Here is a 15,454-nt window from a genome sequence, read left to right on the forward strand (position 1 = left end):
CTCTTTTGTCTGTCCTAGGTCAAAGGACAAATCAAGGTCCCTGCCACTGTAATTCAGTGCCCTTATCGCCCTTTAGGACCCTGAGCAGCCGTTTGCTGAGGAAGGCAGATAAGGAAAGACTTTGTGGCCACTGGCTGGAGCATACTTAACCATCAGCAACAGGGTCCCCAAAGCAAAGGGTCAACCTGTTCACGTGAAGAGGCAGGCACTTCTGCCTGTTCCCTTCCTCTTCCCATTACTTCCCCTTTAGCCTCAAGTAGAATCTCCTATTCAGAAAGGAGAAGCTTTACCCAGTATTGGTTCCTGTCTTCCAAAGGGCTACCAGGACTACGTATAGGTTGGGTATGGATTGGGCAGGGTAGGGGGTGACAGGGACCTGTTGCCAGTGCCGCTCCTTCATTCCTGGATTGCAGGAGATGCTGAGGATGGGGATGTGCTGTTTGAATTTATCAATCTTGACTTTCACATTCTCAGCTAACCGTCTGGGTGCGGGGACATCAGCTAGGGTCTTGGTCAATTTATATATCGTTCTCCACATATTCCCTATTTCTTCTGAGATCTCCTCAGCATTCAGCAAGAAGAGGGGTCCTGAAATACAAAACATGGGATGAGGGAAGGGTTCAGACCCACCAAGTGGAGGTTAGTCCTGTGTACTTTTAAGTCCCCGAAGTTCGAATGGTGCCTATGGTCTGGATATTGGAACAGGCACAGGCTGTGGAGTTGGGTCTGGATCTGAAACCTCTCCTTGGCTGATAAAACCCTAGGGGTGTTTTCCTGGAACTTTTCTAAGCCTCAACAGTGTCACCTATGACATAGGGGTGATAATGGACAGCCTGGCAGGTGATCGTGAACATTAAGTGAGCTAAGTGGCAAACAAAATGCCTGGCATGTAATGCAAGTGCAGTTAGGGAATTAACTGTTAGCGGTGGTTACAGATGCTATTATAGAAGCAGTAAAGATGCTCCACAAATCCTGTGAAATATCGATGAGCGGCGGGTGGGGGAGTTCTTTGTATAGTTCTGGCAATTTTTCTGTAAGCTTGAAATTATCTTAAGATAATTTTTAAAAAACAATGACCCCTCATTTAAAAAAAGGACTCTAAAATATTAATTTCCTTCTCCTCCTTTTCTTCATAGGGATCTTCTCGAGTGTGGGTTTCCATAGTCAGTCAAAATCCTTCCATGCTGCTGCTTTCTTCCCCTTGGGCATTTCAAATCAGCATTAACTCTTGCATCATGATGTTGCAAATTGATTCAGAAACACTTTTCTTTCATGGCTACTGAGACTAAATAAAGCCTTGTTAATTTCACATGCTTCCTCAGCCTGACATTTTTGAGGCGAGTAATCAAAATTTAAAACTTTTTGAAAAGAAAAAAAGAAATGTATGTAGTGTCTGGGCAATATATAAAAATAATAATACATCATGTCCAATTTGGGTTTTTCATGGGAATGCAAGGCTGGCTTAATATTTGAAAAAAATCAAACAGTGGAATAAACTATATTAACAGTCTAAAAAAAGAAAATCACATGACAATATCAATTAATGCAGAAAAAGCATTTGACAAATTCAGTATCCATTTCTGATGAAAACCTCTAAACCAACTAAGGATAGAAAGGAGATTACTCAGCTTGATAAAGGGCATCTATGTAAAGCCTACACTACCTTTATACCTTTGTATACTGGAAATACGCACAGCTTTTTACACATCAATCATACCACAAATCAAACCCAAATAAAACAAATCCCTAATAGTTAATGGTGAAAGATAGAATAGTTTTTCCCTAAGATCAGGAACAGAGCAAAGATTTTCACTCTCATAACTCCTAATCAACATCATACTTAAAGTCCTAGACAATGCAATGAGGCATGAGAAAGAAATCAGAGGCATACAGATTGGAAAAGAAGAAATAAAATGTCTTAGTTTTCCGGATGTCCTGACTGTTTATATAGATGATCCAAGAAATCTAAAGAATAGCAATAATGTGGCACCTGAGCCTCAGACTCTTGATTTCTGCTCAGGCCATGACCTTGAGGTCATGGGATCGAGCCCCTTGTTGGGCTCTGCTCTCAGCAGGGAGTCTGCTTGAGGATTCTCTCTCCCTCTCTCTCTCTCTGCTCATCCCTGCTCTCACATGTGCATGCCCTCTATCTTAAATAAATATTTTTAAAAAGCAAAGGAGAGCAATAACAAAATCTTTGCAAGGGAACAAACACATTGTAACAGAAATGAGAAGACATCCGAAGGCTCCATTAGTAGACTGGGCACAGCTGAGGAAAGAATCTTTGAGCTTGAGGATATATTATCAGAAACTTCTAAAATTAAAGCAAAAATTAGATGGGGGAAAAATGGAACAGAATGACTAAGAACTATGGGATAACTACAAAATGTGCAACACCCAAGTAATGGAAATACCAGAAGGAGAATAAAGAGAAAGAACAAAGAAAATATCTGAAGCAATGACTGAGAATTTCCTGCAAATTAATTTCAGATACCAAACCACAGATCCAGGATAAATGCCAAAAACCATATCTAAACATACTATATTTAAACTGTAGGAAATCAAAGTTAAAGAGGAAAACTTGAAAAAAGCCAGAGGGAGGGGGAAAAGCACCATAACTTTAGAAGAGCAAAGATAAGCCATTACATTCCCCTTCTCCTCAGAAACCACACAAACAAGAAGAGAGAGGGAGCACCTAGGTGGTCTGCCTTCAGCTCAGGTCATGATCCCAGGGTCCTGGGATCCAGCCCCATGTTGGGCTCCCTGCTCAGTGGGAAGCCCGCTTCTCCCTCTCACACTCCCCCTGCTTGTGTTCCCTCTCCCACTCTCTCTGTCAAATAAGTAAGTAAAATCTTTAAAATAAAAAAAAAAAGAAGAGAGTGGAATGAAATTAAAGTATTGGGAGAAAAAACCCACCAACCTTAAAATTCTCTATTCTAAGAAATTATCCTTCTAAAGTGAAGGAGCAAGAGATACTTTCTCAGACAAACAAACTGAGGGAATTTGTTGCCAGGGGACCTACCTTGCAAGAAATGTTAAAAGAAGTTCTTGAAAGAAGGAAGAGGATTTGTCAGAAACTCAGACTTAGGTAAGGAAAGGAACAGCATTAGAGATACTTTAATTTTTCTTATTCTTAGCTGATCTAACAGTAACAGTTTGTTCAAAATAATAATAGCAACAATATATTTGATGATTACAGTTTATATACAGATGACATAAATACCAGAAATGACACAACAGATGGAAGGGAGGAATTAGGGATGCTTTACTATTACAAGACATTTTTGAAATAAAGTTATATATAAACCTTAAATAGAGTCCAGCAGTCTACTCCTGGGCATTTACCCCAGAGGAATGAAAACTTAATGTCAACATGAAAACTCATGTATGAATGTTTACAGCAGCTGTATTCATGACAGCCTAAAACTGGAGACAACCCAAATATCCACCAATGGGGCAATGGGTAAAAAAACTGGTATATCCATACGATGGAATACTATCCAGCATAAAAGGGAAGGACCGATGCTTATAACCAATAACTGGGATGGATTTCTAAGTAGTGTGCTGTGTGAAGCAAGCACTGTCAAAAAGTTACATACTATATCATCCCATTTGTATAACAATCTCAAAAAGAGGAAACCATTTTAACAATGAAGAGCCCAACAATACCAGGCACTCTGGCTGGGGGTAGAGTGTGACTACAAAGTGGGCAGTACAAGGAATTTTGCTGAAGTGATGAAACTTCTGCCTCCTGATTGTGGTGAATCTATATATGTGTTAACAGTTATAGAACTGTACGCCAAAAATGTCCTTTCTGCTATGTATGATTTAAAATTAAAAAATTAAATGCAAAAATTTTTTTAATACAATATCACTTTCTAATAAAAAGACTTGGTAAACTACAAAATATTTCCCTAACACCATAAAAATTTTGTATCTCAAACCAAAAAAAGCAGCATGTTTACAGGTGACACTCTGCAAGAGCTCCCATTAAAATAAAGAATAAGGGCACCTGGGTGGCTCAGTGGGTTAAAGCCTCTGCCTTCAGCTTAGGTCATGATCTCAGGGTCCTGGGATCTAGTCCCGCATCGAGCTCTCTGCTCAACAGGGAGCCTGCTTCCTCCTCTCTCTCTGCCTGCCTCTCTGCCTACTTGTGATCTTTCTCTGTCAAATAAATAAATAAAATCTTAAAAAAAAATAAAGAATAAGATGAGGGTGTCCATTAGTACCACTGTTTATTTTGGAAGTGCTAGTCAACACAGAAGAGTGAATTAAAAAAAGGGTATACAAACAAATAAATAAGGTAAAGTAATATAATTGCATAGATATGGCTGATTACTTGGGAAAATTAAGAGTGTTAGTGAAGAGGGCACATATTGCATGGAGTGCTGGTATTTATGTCATCTGTGCATAAGCAATGAATCTTGGAACACTGAAAAAATAAAATAAATTAAAAAAAGAAATAATACAAAAAAGGCATTAGTGAAAATGAAAATTTTCAGAAAGAAAGAAAAAGAAAAAGAAAATTTAAATATAAAATCAGCAATAAATAAATAAAAATAAATCTGCAAAAACCATTTTCAAAGCTATTACTCCCAGGTTTGTTAAGGGTGTGAAGAATGGGTACTCTTAGGTACTGCTAGAAGGGCAATAAATTAAAACATAACTTTTCTGGGGCACCTGGGTGGCTCAGTAGGTTAAGCCGCTGCCTTCGGCTCAGGTCATGATCTCAGGGTCCTGGGATCGAGTCCCGCATCGGGCTCTCTGCTCAGCAGGGAGCCTGCTTCCCCCCCTCTCTCTCTGCCTGCCTCTCTGTCTACTTGTGATCTCTGTCTGTCAAATAAACAAATAAAATCTTTAAAAAAAACAACATAACTTTTCTAGAAGATAGTTAATAACAAAAAGTTTTTAAAATTCTAATTAATTTTCATCCCATGATCTTTGATCTAGCCATTTCACTTTTTAGGAATTTACCTTAAGAAAATGATCATAACTGTACCCATTACACTGGTGACAAAGATGTTCACCACAGTTGTGCTTATTATAACACTGAAGTGGTGCAAAAAACTTCAGGCTTAGCTTTACAGGTCTCAAGAGTTGGTCCTCTGCTCATATACACTCTCCCCAGGAGACATCATTCATGGCTTTTTAATTGTAATCTACACTCAATTATTCCCCAATATAAGTTTCCCCCCAAACATATAACTTAACTTCAGGCCGATATCCTCATATTCCCATTGGGTGTTTGCAGACACCTTGAACTTGGTATATTCAAGCTGATGGGTCTTTTTTCCTAACAAATTTGTCACTTCTCTTATTCAGTGATAGCAATATCCACCAAATTGCCTGGGCCAATAATCTGAAAGTCACCCTAGGTTCTTCCCTTTCCCTCCCTGACACCTGCCCCATATCAGATCATTCATTAAGTCCTGTTGACTCTACCCCTCCCTCCCCACCGCCCCACTGCCTCGAACCTCCTCTTCTTTCTAGCCTCCAGGATCTAGAGAAAAAAGGGAGTAGTTTACAGATAGATGTCTCTGGCACGCTGGTTCTTCTTGGAACAGCACAGTGATGGAAATGCTATCTTATTATTCCCCCCTCTCTACAATCCATGGTCCTGGGTAGCTTCCTCTTCTGTTATACCTTGGCAATAGGTCTGGCTCTTCAATCCCCACTTTCCATCATTATCACATTAGAAAAATTTGACTGTGGGGCTGCATTAAACCAGACTATAAGAATATGATAAAAAAAAATCTAGCTTAAATCTGAAATTTAAACCCTATTCTAGAATAGGCTGGGTTGGACCCATTACCCCAGCAGCCACCATGTCCCAGTAGACTGAGCCCGAGCGTACCGTACCGTTCATCCACTCCTCTGACTTGATGCTAAACTCATAGGTTGTCAGCCACAGCTGCTCATAAGGCACTTTGTTGCTGATCAAGGCTTGCAGGAGAGGGAAAGTACTCTTCTCCTTTTCCAACAGTTCTTCCTCCTTATTGATCAACTGCAGGGCAAAAGGGTTCCTGTTTATTGGGTGGGTGGTTTTCTGAACCCTAGAAGCCCCCATGGCAAAATCCTCAGTGCTTTGAAAACCAAGCTGAGGAAGATGTTCATTCATTTGGAGAGCAAGAGAGGAAAACAAGACATGGACTCAAGTCAGAAAGTCCCTCTGCTACCTCTGAGGGCTGTGATTGCTAAGATCTAGCAGGATGAAGCTCTAGGATAATTTTCTACTTGCTCCATCATCTTTAATCCTCCTCTACCATATCCATATCCCCATTTTTGCAATGTTCATATATGTACTTTAGTTGTTTACATGATGCTGCCCCTTCTTATGTTGACTTGCCTCAAAGATAAGAACTTTAATGACTAAAGAACTTATTAGTTGAGGGGCACCTGGGTGGCTCAGTGGGTTAAGCTGCTGCCTTCGGCTCAGGTCATGATCTCAGGGTCCTGGGATCGAGTCCCACATCGGGCTTTCTGCTCAGCAGGGAGCCTGCTTCCCTCTCTCTCTCTCTCTGCCTGCCTCTCTGTCTACTTGTGATCTCTGTCTGTCAAATAAACAAATAAAATCTTAAAAAAAAAAAAAAAAGAACTTACTAGTTGACCTTCAGGGCAATTTACTCAGCTTCTCCAAGCCTTAGTTCTCTTATTTTAAACGGGGATAAGTGGGGACAATAACAGTGCCTACTTCAAAGGTTTGTTAGGGGTATTTAGGGATATATCACACAAGAGGCCCTTTGTACATTGCTGAGCACATAATAAATACTCAGTGTATGTGAGCAATTATTCTATTGTCATTTCTTCTTTGTGTACGCAATGACTAACAAAAAAGCTGGTATAATGTAGGGTTGCAGGAAAACGTAGTTGAAAGCACCAATGAAAGAATTGGTCAATTCACCCATCGACACTATCCACCTGACAGGTGATGTTAGGAAAACACAAAATCAAGCAGCAGAACCAACAGGGCAGGACAGTCATAAGTCTCCAACCCCAGACCCCAAGACCCCAAACCTCAAATTCCATCAGGGCTTGATCTAGGTTCTTTGAAAGCTCGCTAAGCTTTTCAACATTGTTCTTCATTTCTTCTGTGCTCATCACTTCACGTTTCCTAAACCCATCCAGTTCCTTGTTGTAGCTTTCAAGTTTCACCTCAAATTCTGAGCACCTAAAAGCAAAGGACAGACCAATCACATTTGGACTTTCCACTTTTGATATTCAAAATATCAGCAATTGCTCACCCATATTCAAGCCTGGGGAGAATCTGATCCTCTGATCTTCTATATATCATATAGACTAATATATATATATTACTTAAAATCCTACTTCCCAGAGATGTCTGCTGTGACCCTATTGATGATTAAACATTTCCACATATTTACCTGTATGAGTAAATATATATATATGTGTGTGTATATATGAAATCTATATAATACTTATCCTATACAAAATGTATATATATATATATGCTATTCAGTCATCCATTAGGTATTTATTATTAAGGGTTTGATACATTCCAAGGACTGGTCTAGGCATCAGGGATACATTTGTGATATATGTTATTAAGCTCTCTATCCTCATGGAGCTTGTATTTTAGTGTGGGGAGACCTAGATAAGAAACACATGGATTAATGGACGGGTAGGTGTGTGGATGGATGGATGGATGGATAAATTTATATATAGATAAAGATAAAATGAGTTATTCCTGATAAGCATAAAGGCTCTGAAGAAAATAAAACAGAGCAGAGGGCCTAGTGGAAGGAAACAGAGGGCTACTTTAGCTAGAATGATCAGGGAAGAAATTTTAGCAACAAAGCAAGTCGCACAATTACTTCTCCCTTTTTCTAACAGTAGAAGATATTACACAGTGTTAAGTTGCTAAGCACACAAGTAGTTTTTGAAGTACTTTCATGTCCATAATGTATACATATGTATATATTTCATACAACAGTACAGTCATCAGCAAATAGTAGGCACTCGGGTTGAGTAAATGAGTTGTATTTGTGGGACTACCTGGATTCTAAGGGAGGATAGTTTAGGGATTTAAAAATGGTAGGTCAGAATTCTGGCATGAAATGGAATTCACTCCAATGTTCAAAGAGAGAGTTTTTAACGAAGGGACTACCTACACAGGTAAGATATGGGTAGCCTCAGAAGGAAGCTACCATGACCCATAGCGCCAAGAGAACAGTGGGAACTGAAACCACGGAGAAGCAAGAACTGTCATCCAGGAGGGATGAAGCTCCTACCGGAGCACCAGGGCCAAACAGGGAAGGAGAGGGGAAAAGGTGATCACTGTCCAAACTCCTGAGGGCTCTCCACTGGGGGAACCCTGCCTGGATCCAACAGTCAAGAGAGCCAGTGGCGTGGGGTGTTGGTCAACCAGGCACTGTGTAGACAGAGGAGAAAGAGGTGCAAGAAGGACCTGGGTGGGGTGTGGTGGGGGACAGCAAGTGGAGAATAGTGTTGAAGCCAAAAATTAATGTGGGCTTGTAAAATAGGTCAAATTTCTTGGAGAGGGAATGGGGTTGGTTTCACAGAAAATGAATGAACAAATGAGTACTTCTCAGCCCCCCTCACACGCCATTCTCAGGATTAATGCAAAAATGATGGATGTGAGGTTTAAATGTTCACCAAAGAGAAGGCTGAGGCCAGGGCTTCAGGTTATTCTTGGAGTTCCTCCAGGGCTGAATGAATCTGCTGTGGCGAGCCTAGGAACAAGCTGGGCCATTGGTGAGAGTCACCCCTCCAAGAGGGGATGGCCAGTGCCCTCCTCTTGTTGTAAGTGCCAGTACTCATTTCTCCCAGGGTCTCTCCTCACTCCTCCGAACTTTAACAGCACTTACTGCCTCTAAGCAGTCTTGCAGCACTGTTCCAGAAGTATGCTTGCAAGGTTGTGGTTTAGAAGAGAAGCATTAAAAAAAATGCTTTCTCCCCAAAGAAGTTATTACCCAAAGGATGAAGGAAGTAGACAGATTCTGAATGCCTACCAGGTGCTGGGTACCACTCAGGCACAATCTCAGGTCATCTCATTTCGTCCTTCTGCACAATGACAGCCCCTTACATAATGAGGTGATTTGAAATGGGCTCTGTTAACTCATTTTCTGGATGAGGATACAGAAGCTCAAAAAGATGAAGAAAAACTTGCTCCTGTTCATCTAACCTACAGATAGGTTCCATGGTGTGGGCTCTTCATAAGGGGACATGGGGTAAATGGGAATGCTGTACTTTTCTTAATTTTCCTGTGAATTTAAAACTGTCCCAAGAAGTGAAGTCTATTAATTAAAAAATATCAGTAGCATCCATTTGGCCCAAAGTTCTGGGTAGAGAGAGAGAAGAAGGCTGCTGGAAGAAAAAAAATTGTGTGCAGGCAATTGTGTACACACACACACATTTTTGTTATTGTTACTGTTTTTTTCTGGATGGCAGACCTAGGCCATATTCTGAAGGTGGTGAATAAAGAGTTTTCTCCTTCAGCCCAAACTCCAATTCTGGGTAGAAATCCTGCTTTTATCCATCCTGGCTTTTATCTACTCTTTTCCTTTCTTGGGAGTATTTGCTGGGATTATAGGACCTAGGGCTGGATGGGGGGGCGGGGAGTGTCTCATGTGTGAAGGGGATAATAATGGGAATGACTCCACAGTCACAAACCAAGCGTCACAAGCTGGGATGGCCAGGCGTGTGTGTGTGACTTCCCCACCCACATGGTACTTGGCCCTCTTCACTGGAACATTGTTTGATTTTTCAGTAGGTCTGTATTTTCTCTGCCACTGGACTGAAATCTTTATTTAGCAGCCAAACACACTTACCTGTCCAGAATACAGCACAGCACATAGTAAAAATCCATAATAAATACTGGTTGTATTGACAAATAATGGATGAATAAATGATACGGCCACATGAGCACTGAATAAAACCAGCCACCGAACGGGCCATTTCTCAGCCTCCTACCACGCCTCTATTATCCCCATCTTGCTGTCTCCCAGATCTGCGATCTGCAGTGTAAGGCTGACGATTTTGCTATTATTATTGCGAGGCCATTATTCTGTGCCACTATTTTTGTCTTTTTCTCCCTGTACCGCCGAATTCCAGTTGTTCAAGGCAGGGAGGGAAGGCACTGGCAGGGTCACTACAGTGAAGCAGGCTTAAAGAGAACATCTCTCAGTGGGAAACAAAAGGAAATTCCCTCTCCACTAGTTGTCTTCAGCCTTCACCCACGCCTTGCCGTGGGGGCTCTGAGCAGAACCAGAAACCCGCAGCATGTTATCAAGCTGGGTATCGTTTCTGAAACAACCTCACACTCTCTCTGTACCTTTTAATGAGGTCCATCTCGGCCTGATCCCTCTTGTTAAGAAGCAAGTTTCGGCTGTTTTCAAAGATATCTTCGATCTGGTCTGGCCAGAGGAACAGAGTGCTGTTCAGTTTGATATCCTCTTCTGCAAAACACATACAGTCTGCTCCAGGACACTGCTCATCATAGGTCAGCATGCGGGGAATTAATTCGGCAGAAGGAGAGGTTAACGGAAGTGCGTGAGGGCGTGGCTATGAAATATGGGGCCATTATGGATTAGTGATAGCCAACATTTACTGAGCACTTTCCAAGTGCCAGGCTAGAAGGGCAAGAGCATCCTTGTTTTCACAGATGGGAAAACAAAATTGAGCCAGGTAGTCAAGCCAAGTAGTCACCGCTAGAAGACAGCTAGAAGGCAGCAGAGACAATTTCAGACTCAGCCTAAGCAACGCTGAATGTTCTAACCACTATACTCACTGCTTTCCCAGGCTGGGTCTGAGCAGGGTAGCCTTGGGCTCAAGTTCCAGTTCTCCTCTTTAAAAACTGTCACCTCTTCTGAGTCCCAGTCTCCCTTTTGGTTAAATGTCAGTAATAAAATCAGTGCCAGATGCCCCACGCATCCTAAGGCTCTGGTCAGCTGAAATGTCCTAGGTTCCCTCTGTGCCCTTGCGAACTTAGGAAGCAGAGGTCCAGTGTGTGTTCACAAGGTCAAGGGCACAGCTCATGAATGTGCAGTTTAGGGCACTGTTTTCCACTCCCAGTCCCTATCTCTCCCTCCCATCACCCTTGCCCCCAAACACCATGAACACCAGGTAATTCACAGATATTTTGAGATGGAAGAAGGATCTGAAAACTTGGCTGTGGATAGTGTCTCAGTTTTTCCTTCAGACCCTGATCCCTACAAAACTCTACCAGTAAGCCTTACAGGGCTCTGGCCATTTCTTTCCTTTTAAGATATGCAGGAGCATGAAGGGAAGTGTCCTGGCCTCTCCTCAAAGGCAGAACTGTATTAAGACTATAGATGAATGAAATCTATCCATTTATAAAAAGACTCTGCATTTGGAAGTGACTTTTTCAGAAACACCAGCCACAAGATATCAAGAGAGGCATCTAAGAACTCATCAAATCCCTAGATACTTCTCGGGGTCTAACAATAAGATCCCCTTGGCTTGATTAGAATTCCTATGGATAAGAACATGGAATTTGTGCCTCTAACATTCTGGAGACGTTTGAAAAGCAGCTCTCCCGATATTGACATTGAAATGGTAGGACTGCTAACTCCCCTTCCTAACTCCTTATCTCAAAAAATATAGATATACCTATACATTCGCATATAAATCTTTAGGGTGTTGGACTTACGGGGCAAGACTGCATAGTCCATCAGAAACGCCAACCGTTCAATCGCATCTCGAAGTTGCCTCCTGAGTTTGAACACGGTGACATCACTGGATTTCTTTAAGAATTCAATGAGGGATACCAGCTCCTCCGTGTTGGCAGGAATCTCACTGACTTTGTCTGCGATGGTGTTGTACTGATTACAAATGCTAGAGAGAGAGAAACAGCTACTCTCACCATTATCCTCTAAAATCACTTTCTTATAAGATCCATTTTGCTAAATAGGCATGATTCTTACTTGGAGACTAGAAAAATGGTTTCCAACTTTTCTCTACCTGCAGATCTGTGATGGGTAATATTTACATGCACGCTACTCTTCAAGCAAAAAACCCCCCAAAAACAAAAAACAGTAATAAAAGAAATAATATCTCATGGGTTTACTATGTACCATGCCCCATTCTAATCACTGGATATAGATTAGCTCATGTAAGCTCCACATCAATTCCAAGGTGTAGGGACTATCACAACCAACATTTTAGGATGGAAGAAAGTGAGGCTGAGTCACTTTATCCAAAGCAACATGGTGTGGAGTCAGAGACAAGGTGTGAACTTGGTTCAATCGATTCCAAAGCTTGTTCTCTTAACAAATGCACCATGGGTAGAACCCAGATTTAGACCACAACAATATGAACAGTACCACCACCACCAATAGCGACTCCTCGACTTTTTACTGAAGTAGAGCACTAAGTTAATTGGTAATCACTACTCTTCAAAGTACGGCAGCAAACTTATCCTCGTGTGCTGGAGGTAGTTCCTGGATGGCAAAGAGAAACTGACATTCAGCCACTGGGACCACTAAATTGAACTGCCCACTTCCCAAACAGGAGACTATGAGAAAAGGATGCTACTCAGTATAATTCAAACATGCTCTAATTTATGCAAAAACCAATGAGGAGGGACGCCTGGGGGGCTCAGTTGGTTAAGCATCTGCCTTCAGCTTGGGTCATGACCCCAGGGTCCCTGCTGAGCAGGGAATCTGCTTTCCCTCCCCTTCTGTAGCTCCCCCTGTTTATGCTCTCTCTCTCCCACACTCTCTCAAATAAATAAATAAAATCTTAAAAAATGATGATTTTCACCCATATTTTAATTATAATTAGGAACAAATGACCTGCAATACATCCATTCCTAACAGAGAGGCCCTCAAGAAATGTTAGCGATAGCTACCACAGTTTTTGTCATTAGTAAATAATCATTACATGTTGACATTCACACATTATAGATAAAAAATACATCAAAATTGACATACTGTATGGTGACTAACAACATAATTAAAAAAAAAAACCTATTTCTCTCAGTATTTTCAGTCCTTAATATTCCTTTTTTTTTTTTTTTAAGGTTTTATTTATTTATTTGACAGAGATCACAAGTAGGCAGAGAGGCGGGGTTGGAGGGGTGGTGGAAGCAGGCTCCCTGCTAAGCAGAGAGTCTGATGCAGGGCTTGATCTCATGACCCTGGGATCCTGACCTGAGCTGAAGGCAGAGGCTTTAACTCACTGAGCCACTCAGGTGCCCCCCTGCTTTTTAAAAATTTAATTATAAGTGACACTCTATATTCCTTCTGAAAGTAAGGAGACACCCCCATTGTGAAGCTAATTGTATGTACCGAACTGAAGAAAAAAATAATTAAACCATCTTCGGTTGAATCTTTCCAGGATTTTAGAAATGAATTTTTATACAACTTAGAAACTTTCTGCAGAGAAACCTTACCTACTGCACTACTAATACATGGTATTCTCCACTTCAGACCTAGAAGACACGTCCAGGCTCCTTTGTATTTTTAGCTGGATATCTTACTTGTCACCTTGGGCTGCCATAACAAAATATCACAGACTGGGTGGCCTAAACAACAGAAAATTATTCTCTCACAGTTCTGGAGGTGGGGAAGTCCAAGGTCAAGGTACTGACGGATTTGGTTCCTGGTGAGGGCTTTCTTCTCTCCTTGCAGACAGCTGCCTTCTCACTGTGACCTCATGTGGTGGACAGGGAAAGAGTTCTGGTGTCTCTTCCTCTTCTTATTGGGGCACTAGCCCTATCAGATTAGGGACCCATCCTTGTGACCTCATTTAACCTCATCATCTCCTCATAGGCCTTGGCTTCAAATGTAGTCACGCACCGGGCACTAGAGTTTTGTGGTAGACTGAATGCATGGGCACCCCCAAATTTTTAATGTTAAAACCTAATAATCCTCAATGTAATGGTGTTTGGAGGTGGCCTCTGGGAGGTAAGTAGCTCATAAAGGGGTTTAGAGCTTTTATAAGAGACACCCCCTCACTCATTTTTCCATGTGAGGACACAGGAAGAAGAGGACCATGTACAAAGAACCAGGAAGCAGGCTCTCAATAGATATCATATCTGTCGGAGACTTTATCTTGGACTTCATAGCCTCCAGAACTGAGAGACATGAATGAATGGATGGATGTTTTGTTGAGAGAATGAATTTCTGTTGTTTATAAGCCATTCAGCCCATGGTAGTCTGTTGTAGTATCCCAAACAGACTAAGACAGAATTCAACACATGAATTTGGAGAAGGGGACAGTTCAGTCCATTGCAGGTATGGTCATGTGACTGAGATGCAGTCAGTATGAAATGGGAAACAGGGATGAGTATCACTTTTAGGGGCAGCACATAAAACTGTCCTTGCATAACCCTTCACGCTCTTTCCTCCTTCCAACTGTCTAGCATGTCAGCACTTAGAATGACCCTGAAAGCTACATGTTAAAGATGTAAAGTCACCACCTGCTGGAATTTCTGGGTGTACCATAGTAGGTCACCCCCCACCAATCTGGAGCTACCCCGAGAAGAAAAAACTTCTATAGTGTTCAGTCATGGCATCTTCAATCTATTTGTTACAGCATCTAGCCTAGCCCAATACAGGTAGGTCCTCTCAGTCTGACAGACTCTTACCTGATGAGAATTCATCCTTCCTCTCTTTTGTATGAGAATTCAGAGGATAAATATTATGTGGCTACTGGTTATCAGCTTCTTGCAAAGGCCCAGAAGGGTGGTAGAAAACCACTACCCATTAAACTCTCCAAAAAGTGCTTGGTATGGGTCATTGATATGAGGCATCTGACCAACACAATACCTTACCAATATCCAGGGATAAGGTGAGGACAGAAAACATTGCTTTCTACATAGACAGATGATGTTATTTAAAATCTAAAAGGCCAGAGGTTCCACAAGCACAGGGCTATCCTCTGGTGTAGGAGATAACAATTAATTATTATTATTATTATTATTATTATTATATTATTATTGGTGTAGGGAGACCAATTAATCCTGCATCAGTCTGTGGTCTCTCTCTATCTGTTGTCATTATTTGGGTAAGAGCTCTCACACTGAAGGAAACAAGCAGCTGGACCACAGGGTTAACTATTTATCTCTATGCGGGTCCTTGAAATTTTCATCAGTATTTCAGGTCTCTGCTTTAGCAGCTTTAAACCAACGTACCTGCAGTGGGTATGAATGGCATGCCCACTTTCCTACCAGTGCACTCCAAAGTGCCCTCCCTGCCTTTATGTGCAGAGCACCCCCATTCTAGGGTGCACCTAGTCACTAGCAACAGAAAGGCACCCCACTCCCAGCAATGGCAGGACAATGAAGTGGCAAGGACAGGGTTTGGGATGAGAAGACTCAAATTCAAACCAACTTACTTGGGCAAGTAAGGTTTTCTTCCTGGGCCTCATTTTCTCCTCCATTCAGTAAGGGATCTTACTTGTATCTGTCTTACCTACTCTTGGGGTTGTTGAGAGAGTTCAGTGAGTCAGA

The 15,454-nt window shown here is 41.6% G+C and overlaps 1 protein-coding gene across 1 annotated transcript in view; it reads right to left on the reverse strand.

Annotated features, from left to right (window-relative positions):
- Positions 1 to 15,454, reverse strand: part of DNAH3 (dynein axonemal heavy chain 3) — a gene marked incomplete at its 5' end in the record, with an annotated part of 176,584 nt that overhangs the window by 119,981 nt on the left and 41,149 nt on the right. The window contains 5 exons of the mRNA XM_044232901.1: positions 377 to 588; positions 5,860 to 6,004; positions 7,015 to 7,168; positions 10,313 to 10,436; positions 11,651 to 11,835. Of these exons, the coding sequence (XP_044088836.1) occupies positions 377 to 588; positions 5,860 to 6,004; positions 7,015 to 7,168; positions 10,313 to 10,436; positions 11,651 to 11,835 (820 nt within the window). The remainder of the gene's footprint in view (positions 1 to 376; positions 589 to 5,859; positions 6,005 to 7,014; positions 7,169 to 10,312; positions 10,437 to 11,650; positions 11,836 to 15,454) is intronic.

The sequence above is a fragment of the Neovison vison genome, chromosome 14 (assembly GCF_020171115.1).
Source record: "Neovison vison isolate M4711 chromosome 14, ASM_NN_V1, whole genome shotgun sequence".
NCBI lineage: Eukaryota > Metazoa > Chordata > Mammalia > Carnivora > Mustelidae > Neogale > Neogale vison.